Source organism: Poecile atricapillus, chromosome 26 (assembly GCF_030490865.1).
Source record: "Poecile atricapillus isolate bPoeAtr1 chromosome 26, bPoeAtr1.hap1, whole genome shotgun sequence".
Taxonomy (NCBI): domain Eukaryota; kingdom Metazoa; phylum Chordata; class Aves; order Passeriformes; family Paridae; genus Poecile; species Poecile atricapillus.
The window spans coordinates 3,189,293-3,211,268 of NC_081274.1; the positions used below are offsets into that span (position 1 = coordinate 3,189,293).

At 46.5% G+C, this 21,976-nt stretch overlaps 3 protein-coding genes and 4 pseudogenes across 3 annotated transcripts in view; 2 read left to right on the top strand and 5 right to left on the bottom strand.

The window, feature by feature from the left end:
* The window catches only part of LOC131588521 (zinc finger protein 850-like), a 497,145-nt pseudogene that overhangs the window by 358,336 nt on the left and 116,833 nt on the right, over positions 1-21,976 (bottom strand).
* The window catches only part of LOC131588505 (zinc finger protein 208-like), a 911,601-nt pseudogene that overhangs the window by 327,070 nt on the left and 562,555 nt on the right, over positions 1-21,976 (top strand).
* Positions 1-21,976, bottom strand: part of LOC131588609 (zinc finger protein 239-like) — a 204,302-nt gene that overhangs the window by 71,686 nt on the left and 110,640 nt on the right. The window lies entirely within an intron of this gene.
* LOC131588535 (zinc finger protein 420-like) overlaps positions 1-21,976 on the top strand; it is a 99,501-nt pseudogene that overhangs the window by 50,029 nt on the left and 27,496 nt on the right.
* LOC131588613 (zinc finger protein 239-like) overlaps positions 1-21,976 on the bottom strand; it is a 68,698-nt gene that overhangs the window by 38,879 nt on the left and 7,843 nt on the right. The gene's annotated exons all lie outside the window — the stretch shown is intronic.
* LOC131588411 (zinc finger protein 70-like) lies at positions 786-2,109 on the bottom strand. Its single transcript, XM_058857284.1, has 2 exons — positions 2,089-2,109; positions 786-1,629 (listed from the first exon to the last, which is right to left on the bottom strand). Exons 1-2 carry the CDS (start codon positions 2,107-2,109, stop codon positions 961-963), a joined length of 690 nt encoding a protein of 229 aa, XP_058713267.1. The 3' UTR covers positions 786-960.
* The window catches only part of LOC131588643 (zinc finger protein 850-like), a 105,956-nt pseudogene continuing 101,468 nt past the window's right edge, over positions 17,489-21,976 (bottom strand).

Consider the following 21,976-nt stretch of genomic DNA (forward strand, 5'->3'; position numbering starts at 1 on the left):
AGAAAGGCAAAGAGCAGCCCAGGGCTGGTGCCCTGCCTGACCATTCCTGCTCTTCTGCCGCCTGCCCTGGAACTCCTGGCAATGGTCAGCAGTGTGTGCAGCACTCTGGGCACAGGGGGAGGGAGCCGGGCTGCTCCGCAGGCTCCAGCACAGGGCAGTGTCCTTCAGGCACGGCATTTCTGCCAGGGGAACCCAGGCCAGCGTGAGGCACTGACAGCAAGTCAGGGCACATCTGCACGAGCCAGTGCCTCACACAGCTCTGGGACCAAGCGCCTGCAATCCTGGAGCTCTGCACTGAGCCAGAGCAAAGGTGTGAAATGCAGAGGGTTTTGCAGAAATATTCAGGGGCACCAGGCCAGCCTGCTTTGTGCTCTCTGGGGCACAGCAAGCACTGTGCAATGCAGCTCAGAGCTGCTGGCAGAGAGGGACTATGGGCATGTGCCTGAGGCTTGTTCTTGAGTAGTGATTTGGACGGGAGCAGAAGGGTCTCAGTAGGCAATTTGTGTTTGCTTCATTAATTGCTAAATGAAAGACACAATGTGGCCTCATGAAGCAAGAGCACTTGCAGAACTTATTGACTATAAGTTTGTGTCAAATTCAAGAAAAGGAAGGAGAGGTGTTGATCTGTAACAAATAGGGCTCGTGAGTTCCATTAGCTTTAACAGCTTTCTAGGATTGAAAGTCAACAAACCTGCTCTCCCAAAGGAATTCCCACTATTGGTCTGTGTCCCGATGGATGTTCCTGCCCCGGTGTTCATCCAGGTGCCCACAGGGAGCCAGGAAGATGTGGAGCCTCCCAGCCAGGTGTCTCCCCAACATGGATCACCAGGACCACGGATCACCAGGGCTCTGCCCAACGGGGGTCACTGGAGATCATCCAATGCCGATCCTCCCATGGGGGATGGAGCTGGAGCAGCGCACGAAGCTCTTCCTGCACTCGGGGCACTCGCAGGGCTTCCCTTACTGGTGACTCCGTTGGTGTTGGGTCAAGTTAGATCTCTGTGAGAAGCTCTTCCCACACTGGGGACACTCGTAGGGTCTCTCCCCAGTGTGGATGCGCCGGTGGATGGTGAGGGTGGAGTTGCGGTTGAAGCTCTTCCCGCAGTCGGGGCAGCGGAAGGGCCTCTCGTCTGTGTGAATCCGCTCATGTCTGATGAGAGTGGAGCTGCGCTGAAACCTCTTCCCACACTCGGGACACTCGTAGGGCCTCTCCCCAGTGTGGATGACCTGGTGTTTTCTCAGGTCAGAGCTCCTCCCAAAGCTCTTCCCACATTTCAAGCAGGTGTAGGGCCATTCCCCTGTGTGGCTCCTCTGGTGTGCCCTTAGGTTGGAGCTGTAGCTGAACCTCTTCCCACATTCCCCACACTCGTAGGGCTTTTCCCCAGTGTGGATGCTCTGGTGTGCCCTCAGGTTGGAACTGTAGCTGAACCTATCCCCACATTCCCCACACTCGTAGGGCTTTTCCCCAGTGTGGATCATTTGGTGCCGCATGAGGCTGTAGCTGTGGCTGAAGCTCTTCCCACATTCCCCACACTCGTAGGGCTTTTCCCCAGTGTGGATCACCTGGTGCCGGATCAGGTGGGAGCTCTTTCTGAATCCCTTCCCACATTCCAAGCACTTGTAGGCCTTCTCACTCTGCTCTGAGCTCCAGCTGGATCTCTGGCCGCCTTCCTGGCACTGGGGGGATCTTTCCTCCTTGCAGCTCCCTGGGCTGGGTTTGCAGATCGTCCTTGTGTGGGATCTCTGGGGCTTTTCCTCCTCCTCCATCTGGCCACGGTGCAGGAATGAAAATCCTGGTTTGGGGAAAAAAAAAGAGGAGACTGCCTTAGGGTGGGGATTCCTCCTTGCCCAAGTTCATGTCAGGAAGTCATTGGGCATCTTGTGTCTGTAAGAACCTCCAGGACACCAAGATTCAGCACAAACATCCTCCAAACATCAAGATGTTACTATGGGGTTAAATGTTTCTGAAAATATTTCTTAAAATCATGTAGAGGTAGGCCACAAGAATGTTTGGCATTAGGGATGGTCTAGCAAGCTGAAATGTTTACGGTAATGGGAACTGGTACTTGGGGTCTCCACGATACCCACCCAGAGATAAGATTCGGACATGTTCATACAAGGATGAGCTAACTCTCATGAAGCAAAACTGATAAAGTTAATGAAGCAATATTAATGAAGCAATATTGATAAGGTTGTTATAGTGATTACTGCTACAGCTGACATTGTAGAAATATGTGCACTTTGGACAAAGACAACGGAACTAGATTTGGGTTGCTGATACCCCTAGTACCCGCACACTTCAGTAAAGCACCTGAATATAATCAGTCTGTGATTATGTGTGTTCCTGAACTCTAACATTTTGGGGACCCAGATGGGACCCTGTGAGTGCTGCTGAACGAGCTCATGACCCGATCACACTCCAGCCGGCACCGAAGGATTCTCGGGGAGCCCATCCGGCCGCGACCGTCTCCGCTGCTCACAACGTCCCTCTGAGAGAGGTAAGGTGCTTTTCGCTCTGCTCTGGTGCCTGCCGAGAAGACGCAGCGAAAGCTTTGCACGGTTGGGCTGGAGGAATTCCTGGTATTGCCCAGGCGCCGTCTGTCAGACAAGTGTGAAAGCGTTGCAGGTTGGGCAGCAGTGGTGTGTGGTGCATTGTAACTGTAACATGGAGAAGCTTAAAGGGATTTGAGGTGGCAATGCCCCTGACCCACGTACTTCTCCTTTGGGGTGTTTATTAGCACATTGGAAACAGGGAAACTTTGGGCAAGATTTACGTAAAGCTGATTGATTATTGTAATACATGGTGGCCAGGATATGACCTGGACAGTGGGGAAAAGTGGCCAAGAAATGGATCTTTGCAGTAGAACACCATTGTACAGTTGATGTTGTGCTGTAAGCCAGAGGGAAAGTGGGATGAAGTTCCATACGTTGATTTGTTTTTCTATTTGCGAGACAAGCCAGAATGGCAGGCTGAGTGTGGATTGATGGCAGTTAAGGCACGTGTGAGTGATAAATGTGAGCTTTGTGTAAAAGGAAAAAGTTGTTTAGAGTACCTGGCATTAAAAGAAAGTTTGTGTCGGGGGAAAGAGATGGATGTTGATTTACAAGTGGTTTCAGCAGAACCAAAAGAACCCGATTTTGTTTTGTCTGCCCCCACTTCACCCAATCCTATTTCACCTAACCCTATCTCACCTAATCCCACTTCACCTTTCCCTCTTTATCCTCCTCTACCGCCTTCACCTGATCCTTCTTCTCTGGGAGATGATCAAAATCTAACCGTGATGCAAGGAAATGTGAAAAATGCTGGGGAGGAAGACAGCAGTAGTGGGGTGATGATAATAAATCAGCGACACCGGTATCCCATCGGACTCGGTCACAGCTTGCTCCGGTTCTGGGTAGAATGGGAAAAGATTTGGGCAGACAAAGGCGGACTGTGATTGCCCCCTTGAGACAAGGAGTAGGAGTAGAAGGGCCGGTGTTTGTGAAAGTTCCTTTTTCACCCGCAGACCTGATAATTTGGAAACAATCAGCTGGAACTTAGAGAGAAAATCCTGATAAAGTAGCAGGGGTGGTAAAAATTATTATGAAAACTCAGAATCCAGATTGGGATGATATACAAGTAATATTGGAGAATTTAATGGACTCTACTGAGAAAGAGATGGTGCTTAGAGCAGCCAAGGAGAAGGTGAGAGAAGATCTCAGAACTGGGCTGGTGACGGCGACTTTAGATGAGAACTTTCCAACCGAGGATCCAGGATGGGATCCCAATGCCTTTGGGGACATGCGGAGGCTGAAGAAATATCAAGAGTGGCTCCAGACAGGGGTTTGGAATGCTGTACCTAAGGCTATGAATTGGTCTAAATTGTATGAGGTAAGACAGGAAAAGAAAGAATCCCCTGCTGCATTTTTGGAAAGCCTTAAGGAGGCAGCAAGAAAGTATACAGATCTTCAACTAGAAACAGAACAAGCGAATGTTCAGCTTGCGTTCATTTTTCTTGGGCAGTCGCAGGATGATATTAGGAGAAAATTGCAGAAGTTAGAAGGAGAAGATTCAAGGAATTTGAATAAATTACTTGAAGTGGCTTGGAAAGTATACAATAACAGGGAAAAGGAAGCTAGTAAAAAGCAGCAGCAAAATCTTTTGGCAGTGATCCAAGGAAGAGAGAATCCAGGTTTCAGAGGATGTGGCAGAGGTGGTCGTGGGCTGGGGAGGGGCAGACATGGCAGAGGACGAGGGGGATGGGTTTTGCCAAGATTGGGGTTAAATCAATGTGCTTCTTGTAGACAAGAGGGGCAATGGAAAAATGAATGCCCAAATCGGTTTAACCAGGGCAATCAGTTCAATCAGAATCAAGATGCTTCCAAATTAATGGTACTGGGGGAGTACAGCAGCTGACTAGAATCAGAACAAAAACCAATACAAGAACCTTTAGTAACTATACAATTGGGGGATAAAGAAGTAAAATATCTGGTGGATATGGGAGCTAAATATTCTGTGCTAAATGATCTAAAAGGGCAAACTGGAAACAAAACAGCAACAATAGTTGGAGCCACAGGGAAGGAGGAGAATCGACCATTCCTGCAACCCCTGGATCTGTGCTTTGGAAACAAAGTGTTAACACATGAATTTTTAGATATGCCTGAGAGTTCAATTCCACTCTGAGGATGAGATTTATTAGCAAAACTTGATGCAGTGATAACTTTTGAAAACAGGGAGCTTTTCATGAAAATACCTGAATCAAAGACAGGACAAATCTTAATGATAAAAGAAAAACCAGTCCCTACTATAACTCGGGAAGTAGAGGATGCAGTAATTCCCTCTGTATCGGAAACAGACATACCAGGAAAATCTAAGTTGGCACAACCAGTACATGTAGAATGAAAAGAAGGAGCAAAAGCTGTCCAGGTTAAACAGTATCCCATAAAGCCAGAAGCACGGCAAGGAATAGTAAAGATTATTGAAAAGTTTTTGAAGTACCAAATTTCAGAAGAATGTGAATCAGAATTTAATACACCGATATTTCCAGTGAAGAAACCAAATGGTGAGTACAGACTAGTACAGGATTTAAGAGCAATAAATGGAATAACTAAAGATATTTACCAGTGGTAGCTAATCCCTACACATTGTTGACATCTGTGAAAGAGAAATGGTTTACTGTAATTGATTTAAAGGATGCCTTTTTCTGCATACCCCTTGACAAAGAAAGTAGGAAACTGTTTGCCTTAGAATGGGAAAATCCAGACAATGGAAGGAAAACCCAGCTCACCTGGACACGACTCCCACAAGGATACAAGAACAGTCCAACCCTATTTGGAAATCAGCTGGTGAAGGAGCTGGAGATTTGGACTGAGAATGGGCAAGTACCAAGAGAACAATACCTGCTGTTACAGTATGTTGGTGATATACTGACAGCTACAGAAGAGAAAACAACCTGCAGAAAGGTAACAATTGAAATTTTAAATCAGCTGGGAATGGGAGGATAGAAGGTGTCTAAAGAAAAGGCACAAATTGCCTGGCAGACTGAGATTTACCTGGGGTGTGAAATCTCACAAGGGCAATGTAAGCTGGGTACTAATCGTATTCAAGCTATTTGTGCTATTCCAGAACCCCAGAACCTGCATGAGCTGCGAGTTTTCCTTGGGATGACAGAGTGGTACCACCTGTGGATCATGGACTATGGACTAATTGCAGAGCCCCTGTATGAAGCCCAGAAGACACAACCACTTACCTGGGGCAGACCACAGAAGGAGACCTTCCTCAAACTGAAGGAGGCATTGACAACAGCTCCGGTGTTAGGATTGCCTGATCTATTCAAAGATTTTCAGCTGTTTGTGCATGAAAGATCACACCCAGCACTGGGAGTGCTGACCCAACATTTGGGAAGCTGGAAAAGGCTGGTAGGCTGCTTTTCCAAACAATCCAGTGGACAGGTAGAGAGGATGAATCAGACATTGAAGAGGCAAATCAGCAAAATATGCCAAGAGGCTAAATTGCAGTAGCCACAAGCTTTACCAATAGCACTGCTGAGGATTCGGATAAAGCCTAGAAGCAGGATGTCAGTCAGTCCTTATGAGATATTGGATGGGAAACCATATGAATCCCCTGAACCTAATCCAAATGTACATGTTACAGGGAAGCAAGAGGTGTAGAATTATGTTCTGTCTCTTGGAAAAGCTCGAGCTCGACTTCGGAGCACCCTTGTGTGGAACAGGCCGCTGACTCTTGAGAATCCAGTTCATGACATCCCCCCGGGAGATGAAGTGTACGTTAAAAGCTGGAAGGAAGAACCATTAAAAGAAAGGTGGAATGGACCCTATCAGGTACTGTTAACTACCTTGACAGCAGTCAAAGGAGCTGGACTGGATCCCTGCATACATTACACCAGAGTGAAGAAGGTTTCCCCTGCACTGTGGACTGCACAAACTGTAGGGCCAACAAAGCTGCAGATAAAGCGGGTTTGATTGTTTCAAATGTCTAGGTTGCTAGTGACTGTAATGGTGATTATTTTATGGCCTTCACTGCCATCAGTTGGAATCACTGTTCCTTTCGGATGTGAAATGCAAAAGGATCAGCTGACAACTCCTCATTTTAGAATGAAGAGGGATGTGGGGGTGCAGCCAGAAACACAAGTGATAAAAGTCTCTAATACTATTCAGGCAGAAAATGGGATGATTGCATTAATTAAAGATTTTACCAACACGCAAAACACCAGCAAAATAACTGCCTGTCTGCCAATACCAAAGGCAGCAGGAGACCCAATAAATTGGGGAATTATAACATCAAAATTTCCTGAAATACAAAAGAATAAAAATGAAAATGTGAGCTGTGTATTGCAAATAGATTACGAGTACCCAAATAAGACAGTGTTTGAAAATGCTGTGAAGCCAAAGTATTCATCTAGATGGGATTGTCATGAAAATGGAGGAAAGTATGAACCAAAACTAGGATGGTATGGGAGATCAGGGAATTATGGATGGTGTTATGAAAAGATAGCCAAGGTCATTGAAGACAAGATTCCAGTATCAAAGTGGAAGTGTGAAGGACAGGAAGGAAAAGATCGGGCTGAAGCTTGGGACAGTGCATGGTCAATGAGTGGGCTTCAGAAATTCCAATCTATGGCAGATAGCCCTTGGTGCATTAAGTGGGAAGGCTCTGAAAATGAAACAGATCCAGGGGTATGGAACACTGCAACCAGTAGTAGAATGGAGGCAGACAAAGTCAATTGGTGGGTATGGAACAAAACTTAGGACTGTACTTATAAAATAAAACAAATACTTATAATAAAATATATTTATTATAAAATAAAACAAATACTTATAAATAAAACAAATGCCACCACTAGTGGTAGCTCTGCAAATTGGATGCGCCTGCAGAGGAATCAAACATAAACAAGGGGAAATAAATGACAAGATAGGACAAGTGATCCAAAAGGTAATATGCAGCACAAGTACAATTCAGAGTCCAGGCCAATTTGGATGGGCAGCAATCGATGGCACCTGGACAACACATTTGCCTGTAGGTGAAAAAGTAAAAGAGATTACTTTAGGCCTCCCCACCTTATGCCCAATTTGGAAAAGGTTCCCATTCAAGGGAGAACATGAACTTCTGCAAATAAGGACAAGACAAGAAGTTCAGGAAAACAAAACTGAAGATAAAGAAAGATGGCAGGAACCCTCCAGTAGTGTAAAATTTGAGTGGGCCCTGGAATCCTTGTTTGCTCCAATAGCAAATTATAACAATAGAAAGATGTTGTACAAACTTACAGGACAGGTAGAAAGAGACTGGCAAGAGTTACCAAAGAGGGATTTAGAGAGCTAAATGTACAATTACAAGCCACAACTAAAATGACCCTGCAAAAGAGATTGGTTTTAGATATGTTATTGTTGAAAGAACACGGAGTATGCGAGTACCTAAAAGGACAAATTGATCACTGCTGCATCCACATCCCAAATGGAACTGCAGATGTAGGACACAACATTAGCCCATTAAAACAAATAGACCATGAAGCACAGAAAGAGAGGGAAGATCTAATGACAAGTCGGGTAGATAAAAGTTTTGAAGGCTTAGGATGGAATGTGAGCTCCTGGATCAAATCTATTCTTGAGAGTCTGATAATCCTACTAACTGTGTTCTTTGTTGGAGTCTGAAATACAAACTTTGTGCCTTTGCTTTTAATGTTTAGTTCTGGGATTCAAGGGAACACTGAATTTCATATAATATGAAATTCATGAGCATGTTTTCATAGTGGTACATGAAAACAAATGCTAAAGTTAGATAAGAAAAGTAAGTGTGTAGATTAGAAAGTTTCTTAAATCACTGGGTGAAAAAGTAGTTTAGAGAACAGGAGACAAGATGGAGGATTTAGGGTGTTGTCTCTTGTCCTTCCTCTTTCTTCTTCATGTTCTGCTCCTAGAGGTTTTTGGGTAGTAGTTAGTAATTGGATAGAAAATGCCGCAGTGCATCACAGAGGTGATGGGTCATTGGGTCATTAAGAAAAATAATATACGTGTCTATTGTTAATTGGGTAAAAATAGGTATAAAGATAAAAGAACTGCGTAATTCGGGGCCATTTTGTGTATCAGACATGAAGTGTGCCACAAGGCCTTGTTCGTACCATCAGAAGAAAGAAATGTGCCAAATTGCAAAGATTAACCTTGAAACCAACCTAGAGAAACCTGTTAACTTTTGTAAGGATCCTGCAATAAACACGAGAAACAAGATTCTAACGAGCTCGAGAGTTTACTTCGAATAATGAGAACTGAGATAAGTGGAACTCCCCACGAGGGAGGATCCCGGGAGAATTCAGCCCAGAGGAGGCTGGGGAATTAGAGAAGAACTGTATTCACAGAGAATTCAGCCCAGAGAAGGCTGGGGAACTATAGAAAGGCTGTATCTACAGAAAATTCAGCCCAGAGGAGGCTAAGAGACTATAGAGAGCTGTATTCACAGAGAATTGAGCCCAGAGAAGGCTGAGAGACAAAGAAAAGATATATCCACAGAGAACAGAGCCCAAAGGAGGCAAGGAAAAGAGAGACAGAGGTAACAAGTGGTGCCCCGTGTGAGGACAAACTCACAGAAGCTTCAATCAACACCTGCAGGATCACAGCAACCAGTTCCTGAAAGAAATCCGTCTGGAGAAAAACATCTGCTATCACATTCCGAAATTCCAAGGGCCCTGGACTCGGAACATTGGATTCTGCTGGTCGGTAATCTGAAGATAGCCAGGTCTGGTAAGCTGTATACAGTCTAGATAATGGGGTTGAGTATTTATAAAGAGAGATTGTTTAAACCCAGGATTTGGGGGAAAATATAAATATGATGTTTAAAGAGTTAGAACCCCGGGAATAGGGGGAGATGAACTGCCCTTTCTGAAAGCGCGGGAAACCCAGATAATTCCCCAGCGGCGTGGTTCCCCTGCCCCTGTCCCTTCAGAGAACGTGGGGGGACGAGGGAGGAATGCGAGGGAAAACTGAACACCGGGAAGCTTGTGTTACTTCAGAAAGCAGAGTGAGCAGTTTGTTATATTGTTAGAGGTTAAAAAGATTGCATGGAGAGATATGATGGTTTATATAGAGTCTTTTTGGAATTATTGCAGTTAGAAGAAATCGCGGGGGGGGGGAATGGAAAAAAAAAAAAAAAAAAAAAAAAAAAAAAAAAGTTAGAAGAGTTCCACGCTGTTTCTGAAACCACGCCTTTAGAACAGCCCCCTATCCTGCACCCTCCATGCACGTCAGAGGAGCCAGAGCGAGGGAAGGAGCCTACCCCGCCCTCTGACGAATTTAATAATCCAGAGATGTTAGAAAAGGCTGGTAAAGGTGTGTCTGCCCAAGAGGGGACACGGAGGGGGGGTAATTGCTCAGCAGGCAACCCCGAAAATACCCGCCCATCAGGCGGAGTTAGAAGCTGCCCAAAGAGGAGAGGCTTCAAAGAGCGGCGGGAAACGGCGGGATGGCCGCGCCGCGGAGTGACCCCGAGCAGAGGGGGGAAAGATTAGAAAAAGAAAAAGAAATATATTAGAACGCTGCCATAGACAGACAGCGAAAGAAAAGGGGCTGGCCAAAGTTATAAAGGCACGCCCCGCAGGGAAAGCACAGCCGTGATCTATGAAGGGGAGGACCCGGCCCTCCAGAGGGGAGATTGGCGGGGTCCCTTGTCGAGCCGCGCATGCGCGTTTCAGCACTGAAAGCCGAGCCTGTGAAGTTCGGGAAATCAGCCCGGCTGGCTCAGCCGGCAGAGCCTGAGACTCTTAATCTCAGGGTCGTGGGTCCGTTTTCTGGCACAAACAGCAGTCACCCAAAAAGGGATTTATCTCCTAAAAAGGAGTTTCTTCCTAAATATAAGTTTTTAGAGTTTTTTCTTAGATTTAAAAGCAGCACTTGATAGCACACAGCAGCCAGAAACGCTGTCGCCATGACAACCACCGGTAAAACAACTCCAGCAACTTCGATGAAGCTACAGAAAGCAACAAAACAAAAGAGAAAGAACAGAAAGCTGGACATCCCAGAGAAGGACAAAAAAGAGAGTGTTTTGATTGGACAATTAAAAAATTTGAAACTTTGCAAATTGTATTGTTGATAAATCAGCAAATTGTTGTAATAATGATTAACATTTAAAAAGAAGTCTTTATTGAATAAAGTGCCTTCAAAAATAGATCAAAAAGTTTATAGATATTTTATAGTAAAATATATATAGATGTTGTATTTCTAATAATATCTGCTGGTTTTGTTTTTACAAAATAGCATAGAAAATGATATTTATACATCCCAAGAAATTTAAAAGATTTTTATTCTGTTTCAGTATTTCTAATATATGAAGGTTTTGAAAATGTTATCTTCTCTATACATCTACTGATAATGTAATACTGTATCATATGGAGTGATCATCAAGCATTATTACTGTAGTTACAGTCAGTTTCTGCAAGAAGCAGTTCTTTAAAATTGAGTTGAAAGATCATATGATTAACCCTACAGAAAAAGGATTGAATGACAAGTTTCTTTCATTTTTAACCTTTCCTTTCATTTGAGTAACTGTATTGTGGAGTTAGTTCAATACAGTTTTCAGTAATTTCAAAATTATGTTAACCATATATTACCCATTTGCTTGGTATTTTTTTATAATTAAGCAATTTCTATGTGAGTCCTTTTGTTACAAAAAACATGTATAACAGCATATATATCAATTTGAATTTTAAATTTTAGTTAAAAAGTTAGACTTAATGTTTCTGAAAAGTACTACAAAAACTGAATAGCAGATTACCAAATCTGTAGTATTGTATTTTTTTTTCTAGTGAAACTGCATTCTAAAAATCCTAACAAATGTAAGCATATACCAAGCAAATTCTTGTTATGAATTGGTATTTTTAATAGCATCTACAATTATTATGAATTATTTTCAAAACCAGATAACATAGAATAGTAATAAATTTGTTACATCCCTATAATCTCTATAGTGAACCAATATTCCTATTATATTGTGTTCAAAGAAGTGTATACCAAACTTTTAGTTGCTTTTTTTTTTTATAATAATAGAGTAAGATTAAGTCATATTTTCATCTAATACAGATTAAGTGTTAATAGAATTAATCAAAGTTAAATTTCACTATGTTTAAGTTTGAGTGTTTTTAACTTAAGTTATAACTTTGGTATTTTTTGATTTTAAGTTTTGTTACTTCCTCCTATCATAATTAATTTCTAACAGGTTTAAAATTAAATTGCTTTATGTTTTATTGAAGATATTTGTTTAAATTGCAAAGTATAGTTATTTTCCTAAAGAGATGAAGATGAACACCTGCTTGTGGACAGAATTGAATGCAGTCTGTGACACCTTTGACTTCATTGAGAGTTCTATTGTTTGTTGTTATATTATTATTGTTATATTGTTATATTGTTGATATATTATTATTGCTATTGTTATAGCTTTCTTATTTTTCAGTGTTTTCAGAATTTTAAGATGTACCATTACTAAAGGTCAGCTGCCATGAGAGAAGCTTCAGATTAAACCAACTGCTGCATGGTTTAATTGGTCTGGTACCTAAAGCTTCTAGTCATTTGCTTTATACAAATGCTTTTTAAAAGTTTGCTGTGTTTTAACCATCTTATAGCTGTTATTTTTAAACCCCTTGCTTTGAGAATGAGTTAGGAGACATCTTTCCAGATGAAGCCTAAGGCTCTGGCCAAGCCTTGACTTTACCTGGATGGAGAATTTACCAATAAACCCAGAAGTTTTCTGCATCGAAACAATATTCAGGTCAATTTGACTTGGCAATTAGTGAATTAATATAGCAGCTGGATTTTACATTGAGCTTGGAAAATTGTTATCCGGACATGATTTTCCAATCTTCCATTGATTTATCAGCTGTAGCAGACTCTGGGATGAGAGTATATATTTAGTACATTTAGCCATTCATATTACAGATTATTTAAATAAGTTTAATATCGCATAATATTAATTATGCATCTTCTTAATAAGTTCTTGATTTCTGTAAAAGTGTTATTTCCTATGTGTATACATGTGCAAGTGTTTTAATTTGATAGTTTTTCATTGTCATAACAAAAAACCAAATACCTTAATTATATAAAAAAAAAAGGGGGGGACCAAGGCTATGCCTCGGAAGTATAAAAACCTAATATATCTTAAATTTTTGAAAAAAGCATAAAGATCTTATATGTATTGCAAACAATTCTTGAACAGTCCTTTTTAAACAAGTCTTTTACGAAGCCAGTTCCATCAATTATTAGGTATTGTTCTAATAGTACTCAAGCAAATTTGAAAGAGATCTCTTAAGTTCTAGTCAAAAGTTCAGAAGCAAAAAGATTAAAAAATCTATTTCAATTAATAATTTGGAAGAAAGTGTGTGTTTGTGTATTCACAGGTTCAAAACAAAAATAACTTCCTAGCAAAGAACATGAAAACTCATCAGCTGCAGAGACAAGCAGACAGCCCAGAGAGCAGAAGAGCGAGTACGCTGATGTGAACTGTATCAAGATCACAGTTGACAGCAGAACAGCTTGGATCCAACATGCAAGAACAGTGAACTTTGGGTTTCATGTGAAACAGTGGGAAAGTCAATATTTTAAAGCCTCATTTGTTAAAGCATGGTGTGAACAGTGTCAAGATTCAGAATCTTGCACGAAAGATAAAGTCCTTGAATATGAAGGTGAATCAGGTATCACCCTTAAGCTGTATCATTTTGTTGATCACTTTGTGATGCAATTTCACCTGCATCACTTCTTTTAGTTAACTCAAAAGAAAGTATACCTTATCTCAGAAAATAGATTTTTGTATAACATCCAATTTTTCTGTGTTAAAACAGAATGAAGATGAGATAATGAATGTTATTCCAAATCATACTCTATACAAAGAAGCAACATCTTAGTGTAATCTTATATCAATCTTAGTTACACCTGATTGTGAAGAGTTTGACTTTTGAAATTTTAGATAGAGATTTATAACAACTCAGCTTTCAATTCAAGTAGCTTCAGCAGAAACTTTAGAGCAATTAGACAAATTAAGCTACTGGTCAAGTAAGCAACCTAGATCTATTCCTCTAGTTTTGAGTAGTTAGTTAACTAATGTTCAAAACTGGAGGCAGAGCGCTCTGTGGAACAGAGCAGCAGTTCTGTTGTTAGTGCATAAAGCATGAGTGAAGGAAAAATAACCCTTCTTGAAAAGAAATCAAAGAAAAGCTTTGAGTTGATTTTTTTTTTTTTTTTTTTTTTTTTAAAGAGAGGGGCAGATGTTGGAGTCTGAAATACAGACTGTGTGCCCTTGTTTTTAATATTTAGTTCTGAGATTCAAGAAAACACTGAATTTCATATAATATGAAATTCATGAGCATGTTTTCATAGTGATACATGAAAACAAATGCTAAAGTTAGACAAGAAAGGTAGGTGTGTAGATTAGAAAGTTTCTTAAATCACTGGGTGAAAAAGTAGTTTAAAGAACAGGAGACAAGATGGAGGATTTAGGGTGTTGTCTCTTGTCTTTCTTCTTTCTTCTTCATGTCCTTCTCCTAGAGGTTTTTGGGTAATAGTGAGTGATTGGACAGAAAATGCCGCAGTACAGCACACAGGTGATGGGTCATTGGGTCATTAAGAAAAATAATATACGTGTCTATTGTTAATTGGATAAAAATAGGTATAAAGATTAAAGAACTACGTAGTTCAGGGCCATTTTGTGTATCAGACATGAAGTGTGCCACAAGGCCTTGTTTGTACCATCAGAAGAAAGAAATGTACCAAATTGCAAAGATTAACCTTATAACCAGCCTAGAGAGACCTGTTAACTTTTGTAAGGATCCTACAATAAACACGAGAAACAAGATTCTAACGAGCTCGAGAATTTACTTCAAATAATGAGAATTGAGATAAGTGGAACTCCCCACGAGGGAGGACCCCGGGAGAATTCAGCCCAGAGGAGGCTGGGGAATTAAAGAAGAACTGTATTTACAGAGAATTCAGCCCAGAGGAGGCTGGGAGACTATAGAAAGCTGTATCTACAGAAAATTCAGCCCACAGAAGGCTGAGAGACTAAATAAAAGATATATCCACAGAGAACAGAGCCCAAAGGAGGCAAAGTAAAGAGAGACAGAAGTAACAATCCCACACCCACCCCAAGACTCCATCCCCATCCTACTGGTGCTGACCGGATTAAAGGAGATAAAGAGGAGATTAAAAAGATAGAGGGGAGAGAAAAAGAGAAGTTTAAATGGAATTTAAATATGAAAGAAATGCATATGTTAGTGACTGCTGAGAGTTCAAAGGGAGCTGAAGGGTTTGTGAAGGGACAGGAGCCCGTGAAGGGCTCAGGAGCTGCTGCTGCTGCCGGGAGGGAGGAAATGCACCAATGGCTCCCAGCAGAGTCTGTGCTTTGAGGCTCTTTCCCAAACAGCTGCAGGAGGGAAAGCAGCTGAGTTTGGAGGAAGAGTTTTCTGCTGAGGTTTCCTGTTTGGAGCTGTCACAAGCTTGAGCTGCTCAAGGGAAAGGCGGCTCTGCTTCCAGCAGGGCCCAACTGCACGGGAGCACAACTTGGTTCCCTGGCCCTGAGCCAACGGGCAGCAGCAGCTTCTGTTCCCTCCTGGCTCTTGTGTCATTTCCAGCAGCACAAGACACACCAAGAAAAGCTCCTCCAGAACATGCCATGATCAACACAACCTGATTTCATTGCATGAAGGAGCTCTGACAGTCCCACGGGCTCAGGTTTGTTTGTCAGTCAACAGAGCAGGGAAAAGCACAGACACATTCCCTGCACAGGGAATTCACAGGAGGAAAGTGCAGCGCTGGAGGATGTGCTTGGATACAACGTTCCCACGGCAGTTTTGGGGATAAAATCGTCAGCAGAGAGAAAAGAAAAAGTCCTACCAAGGGTGGGCTGGGGAGGGCTGGTGCTTCCCGGGAGGCTCCCAAAGCTCAAGAGGACAAAGCCCAGACCTTGTCCAAGCTCCGAGCTGGGTCTGAGCCAGAAACCAGGGGGTGGCAGAGCCATTGCTGCTGAAGGGCTTCAGATTGCCAAAGCTAAAGTGTCCAGTATCAAGGAACAGCTTGAGGTTACGGAAGTCCCAGTGCCCACGTTCCATCCCCTCATTTCAAGCTGAAAGCAGAGCTCCACTTGTGACTCCGCTTTTTAATAAAGAATGTCAAACTTCAACAAAATTCCCTTAGAAAGACCCCACGAAGGTTCACATTGTGAGAGCTCACTCAAGGCAGCCCCAACTCCTACCCTGGTTCAGTCCCTGTCAAGCCCACTGTGCTTTCCAGCTGCTTTGCTCCAGCTCCCCCCAAATCACCATGAATTCCACTGAACTGAACCAAATCCAAGTCCTCGTGGGTCGGGACAAGGGCAGGGAGAGGTCACTCAGGGATCACTATCAGGGGCACAACAGCCCGACATGGGGAAATGAACTGAACTTAGGACTGAGCAAATCAGACCAGGAGAATGAGGATTGAAATCAATCTTGAGAAACACCTCCTCCCGCTCCTGAACTTTTCTGTCCGGGCCGCTGCTCGCGGGGCACGGAGAGGGGCCCGGCCGTGTCCCTCCAAACCTCCCTGGGAATCACCCCAGAGCCCTAAGCCTTCCTTGTGCCCATCCCCGGGGCCTCCCAATGGCTCCCGTGGCTCTCCCAGTCCATCCCAGTCACCCCAAATGACACCCGGGTCCATTTCGCGTCTCGGCGGATCTGCCGCCCCTCAGCCAATCACAGCGCGTCTCTCTGATGACTCATCAGTTGCCGGGCAGATCCACAGAGCCGAGAGCCCCGCGCTGGACTCGGCCTCCCAGTGCCGCGCACTTCATTCCCAGTCCCTCCCAGTGCCACCACAGTCCCGCCCAGTGCCACCACAGTCCCGCCCAGTGCCACCACAGTCCCGCCCTGAGGCCCCAGAGTCACTCCCACTCCTTTTTAGCCCATTCCCAGTCTCTTCCGAGTTCATTCCCACTTCACTCCCAGACCTCCACACTCTCTTCCAGTGTCCCAGTATCCACTCTCATCTCTTTCAGTGCCACCCCAGGCCCTGCCAGTCCATTCCCAGTCCCTCTCAATGCCACACCACTTCTCACCCATCTCTCCCAGTTCCCCTCCAGCTGATCCCAGTCTGTCTCTGCTCTCTCCCAGTGCCCCCGTCGTGTCCATCTCGCTGGTGCCCTGGAGCTCCCAGCCCGGCCCCGGCCGCCTGCTCTGCTCCCTGATGGATTTCTCCCCTGCCCACATCCAGCTGAGCTGCTCCCAGGGCCAGCAGCAGCTCTCGGGCCACGTGCTGGCCACTGCCGTGCTCCCCAGCGGGGACTGGAGCCAGCAGCTCCTGGTGCTGCTGGAAACCGCCCCCGGCAATGCGGGCTCAGCTCCAGCTGCCAGGTGGAGCACGTCAGCCTGGAGCACCCCCTGAGCCGGCACTGGGCCACGGCCCGGCCCCCACAGCGCCGGGGGCAGCGGGGGAGGCACTGGGGGGGCCCAGAGGGGGATTGGGGTGTGCTGGGAGGAACTGGGAGGGAGTTTGAGATAGACTGGTTTAAACTGGGGAAGGGATTGAGGTGCTTAGGATGGCTGGGAAGGGGTTTGAAGGATGTTGGAGAGGGTGGGATGAGGTTCTGGGGGTCCTGATGGACACTGGGAGGGAGTTTGGGGGTGCTGGGTGTCACTGGGAGGGATTTGAGTGAGCCTGGAGGAGCTGGAAGGAGATTGGGCATTGGAAAGCAGGGATTGGGATGAGGTTGGTTGTGCTGGGAAGAGACTGGGAGGAGTCTTGATGAGTCCTGGTGGGGCTGGGAAGGGACTGGGAGAGGGTTTGGGGGTCCTGGGGCAGTGGGGAGTAATCGGGAGGGGGCTGTGGGATCCTGAGAGGAACAGGAGGGGCTCTGGTGGGTCCTGGGGAGGCTGGGAAGAGACTGGCAGTGATTTAACAAAAAAATTGCGATATTGATTCAGTATCAATATCAATCTGTAATTGGACAAAAAACCTCTCCAACAGTTTAAAGTTACAAAGTGGATGTTTAATCACAGCACTGGGCGAGTGCAGGAGTCATCCCCTTAATATGCACTGCAAGTTGACAAAAGATTCCAGTGTCTATTTATTTACAAAAGTCTGAAATATCCAAAATAATAATACATATTAATACTAATACATATTCATAATGCTAACACTTCCCATGCTCCACTTTGGATTAAAATTCATGGTAATGATTTTAAAAAGTCACTATGCCTGCGTGGTGGGCTCCCTAATTTGAAGAGGGGGTTGTTTTGGTGAGGAGGGGTCATCAAGAGATGAAGGAAAACGGCTCTTCCTCACTCTCACCTTTCTACCTTTACAATGGTTGACATTACAAATGACATTTGGTACAACTCCAGTTTCCTTCCTTGTGACTTTGAAATGGGTTTCCAGATGTAAGGTCTGTGATCTTCCTGAACCCCTTTATCAGTTTCTCTTTTCTCATTATAAGCACAGCTGAACAAACATACAATGAAAAGGAATTTTTTACCTAAGTCTGAGATTGATTATCTCAAATCCTGCTTCTCACTCAATCATTAACTCTAACTAGTTCCAGCAAGGCCTATCTCTAGCTAAGATCTCCAATTTTTCTAAAATACCTGATTTTTTTAAAATCAGTGACTCCAAAGAAGGTTTCAGAGGGTCCTGGGAGGGCTGGGAGATATTGGAAGGGTCCTTGGAGGGGCTTGGGGTGTCTGTGAGAAGTTTTGGGGGTCCTGACCTCTGCAGACCCCCCAGGGATGCTGTCAAACGCTGCCCACAGCAAGAGGCTGATGGGGATTGGAGTCTCCGTGTTGGGCTTCATCTTCCTGGAGATGGGGCTCGGCTTCTGCCTGTGCAGGAAGGTGAGGGGGGGTCCCGGGGGTGGTGTCCTCTCTTCCAGAGAGCGTGTGTGCTCCCCTCGGGGCCCCCCAAGCCCGGTGTCATCCCCTTTTCTCTGCCCACACAGCTCCTGAAGCAGGGGCAAAAGGTTCTGGAGGATTGAAAGTCAACAATTCCCATTGTCATTCTGTATCCTGTTAGATTTTCATTCCCCTGTGTTCATCCAGGTGCCCACAGGGAGCCAGGAAGATGTGGAGCCTCCCAGCCAGGTGTCTTCCCAACACGGATCACCAGGACCACGGATCACCAGGGCTCTGCCCAACGGGGGTCACTGGGGATCATCCAACGCCGATCCTCCCATGGGGGATGGAGCTGGAGCAGCGCACGAAGCTCTTCCTGCACTCGGGGCACTCGCAGGGCTTCCCTTACTGGTGCCTCCGTTGGTGTTGGGTCAAGGCTGAGCTCTGTGAGAAGCTCTTCCCACACTGGGGACACTCGTAGGGCCTCTCCCCACTGTGGATGCGCCGGTGGACAGTGAGGTGGGAACTGTGCTTGAAGCCCTTCCCGCAGTCGGGGCAGCGGAAGGGCCTCTCCTCTGTGTGAATCCGCTCATGTTGGAGGACATGGGAGCTGGTCTGAAACCTCTTCCCACACTGGGGACACTCGTAGGGCCTCTCCCCAGTGTGGATGCGCTGGTGTGCCCTCAGGTAGGAGCTCCACCCAAAGCTCTTCCCACATTCCAAGCAGGTGTAGGGCCGTTCCCCCGTGTGGATCACCTGGTGTGTCATCAGGTGAGAGATCTCTCTGAAGCTCTTCCTACATTTCCCACACTCATAAGGTCGTTCCCCAGTGTGGATCCTCTGGTGTTTCCACAGGCTGGAGCCGTGGTTGAAGCTCTTCCCACATTCCCCACACTCGTAGGACTTTTCCCCAGTGTGGATCCTCCGGTGCTGGATCAGGCTAGAGCTCTTTCTGAAGCCCTTCCCACATTCCAAGCACTTGTGGGGCTTCTCCCCCAGCTCTGAGCTCTGGCTGGATCTCTGGCCGTGTTCCTGGAACTGGGGGGATCTTTCCTCCTCGCAGCTCCCTGGACTGGGTTTGCAGCCCCACCTCGTGCGGCATCTCTGGGGCTTTTTCTCCTCCTCCTCCATCTGGACCGAGTTTGGGAATGAAAATTCCGGATTAGGAGGAAAAAAAGAGAGGAGGGTGCTTTGGGCTGGGGGTTCCTCCTTGCCCAAGGTCATCTCAGAAAGTCACTGGGCATCTTGTGTCTGTAAAAAACCAAAACACCAAGATTCAGCCCAAACATCCTCCAAACATCAAAACAAAGATGAAAAACTACCCAAACACCAAATTCAGGCAAAACCCCCTGCAGAAGAGATAGATTCAGCCCCTGAAAAAAGACAAAGCACCAACATTTAGCCCAATAAAGCTCAGAAACACCAAGATTCAGACCTGTGAAAACTGCGGATCCCCCTCCCCAGTCACCTGCTGACTGTGGGCAGGGCAACGCTCCTGGGACTGCACATACAGGGAGGGTGGAACCTTGTCCTGCTTCCTCTTCCTGCTCCTCCTCCTCCTCTTGTGGCCCTACTCTTCCTCACACTCCTCTTCCTCCTATTTCTCCTCCTGCACAATCCCACCTTCTCCTACCAGGTGCATCCTTTGAACATTTTGCTCTTCAGCCCTGCTTCTCCTTCCCTTCTCCTCCTGCCCCCAGGCCCAGCACCCACTGCCGCCTCCCTCTTCCCCCCCAGTCCCACAGCATCCCACCGCAGGGGCACGGATGGAGCTGGGCCAGCTCGGCCTGGGGCAGCGCTGGGCTCTCGGCCGCTTCCGCCCGCACTCGCTCCCCACTGCAGCCGCTCCCGCCACCACAGCGCGGGGGGGCCTGGCCTTGGCGCTCCCCCCTCCCACCTCCCCAAATTCCCCTCAAGGGGGGCGCCAAGGCCCGGGGGGGAGGGGCGCAGCTGGGCTCCAGCTGGGGAACGCTGGCAGCTGCGGCTCTGCCTGGACACTGATGAGTCATCAGCGCCGCGCGCTCTGATTGCCTCAGCCCTGCCTGAGCCCTGCGCCTGCACCAAGGGGGGACACCCTGCTCCAGGGGGGATGGCCCCAAAACGGGGGAACCCCAGCAAAGGAACAACAACAAAGGCTCTTTACAAACTGATCCCGTCAACCTCATTGCACATAGGGCCAGGGACGTGGACATAAGGAAGTGACAGGAGGAGCCATCAGCTGCACAAAATGTTATTAATTGATGACACAGACTGCTGCTCAGCCAAGCTCCTGCTAAATTCATCAACTTCCAGAAGAACAACAAAGACTTAACACAGCCATCAATATCGTTAGCTATACAAAAGTGGGGTGCATATCAAGGGGGTATGTAGGAGGTGCATTGGGAAGTCTGTACCTCTCCAGTACTTCAGCCAATGGGGAAAGGGAGAGGGAGATGTGACCAAGAAAATTAGGATGAAAAGGAGGCTGTGTCTGCCAAAAACAGGAGAGACACCATGGAAATTGTCCCATGGCCTCTCCCTTTTTTATAAATGAAATTACTTTTACAGGACTCCTCTGTCTTCCTTGTGGACAGAAACCTCTGGGGATGTCAATTTTTCCACACACCTTGGGGCTCCTCTGCAATTCCTTCCACCGTCCGGGCCGGCGGGCACTGAGTGCAGCTGAAGGTGCCTCACCCAGTTTGGGGGATCGGCTCCCTCGGCTGGCGGCGGCACCGGGGATTGATTGGGTACCCGAGAGTGAGCAGGAGACAGACGAGGGACGGATCAGGGGGGCTCTCAAGAGTCGGCAGGGAGAGAGCACTGAAAATCTCAGCAGTGACTACAGTGGGATCTTCGGGGAGTAAACATGGCAGGGCACCCAGGGAGGGGACAAAAGGGAAAGCCACAATGGGGTCCCAGCAAAAGAGATGAGGATCCCAAAATATCTCTCAAGGGTCCCTTGGGAGCATGTGGAGGTCGTTTGCACATTCTCCCAGAGGGAATTAAGGACATGGACACCCAGCAAGGCAATAAGGGAAGTCCAGAAGGGATTTAGACAAAAGGGGATGGATGGTGTTGGTGTGCTGGGAAGGGATTGGCTGAAGGGGAGTGTGCAGGAATGTGCTTAAGGCAAGAAGCAGCAGGAGCAATCTATGGGGTAAGAAACAGGATGATGGAAAAGAGGGGGAAGAGAAAAAAATACTGAGGATTGGGATGTTTTTCAGAAGGGTCTTATCCTCAGAATTTGCCAGCTGACTCAGATCCTTTGTATCCCAGTTTTCCAGGACAGGAAAAGAAGGAGGTCAGGATTTCAGGGGGTTTCTCTGAGCTGGGAGCGGCAGGAGCGGGCGCAGAGCTGCGGCACCGGGAGCACGGGCTGGGGGCCTGTGGGGAGCTGTGGGGCCGGGCCGGGGCTGTGGGGCAGCCGGGGCTCAGCGCCGGGCGCTGCCTGACCCCAGCACCCCCCGGGCAGGGCCGGCAGTGGCCCCCGGCCCCCAGGAGGCTGCGGGACGCCCCGGCCGCTGCCCGGCCCCGTGGAGCTGCCGGCCCTGCCCGCCGGGGGGGCCGCCTTTGGACACTGCGGCAGGACAGGGACCGGCTCTGGGATACGGGCTGGGGAGGGGAGCCTCAGCACAGCCAGCACCAGGAAGGAGCAGCTCACAAATGGG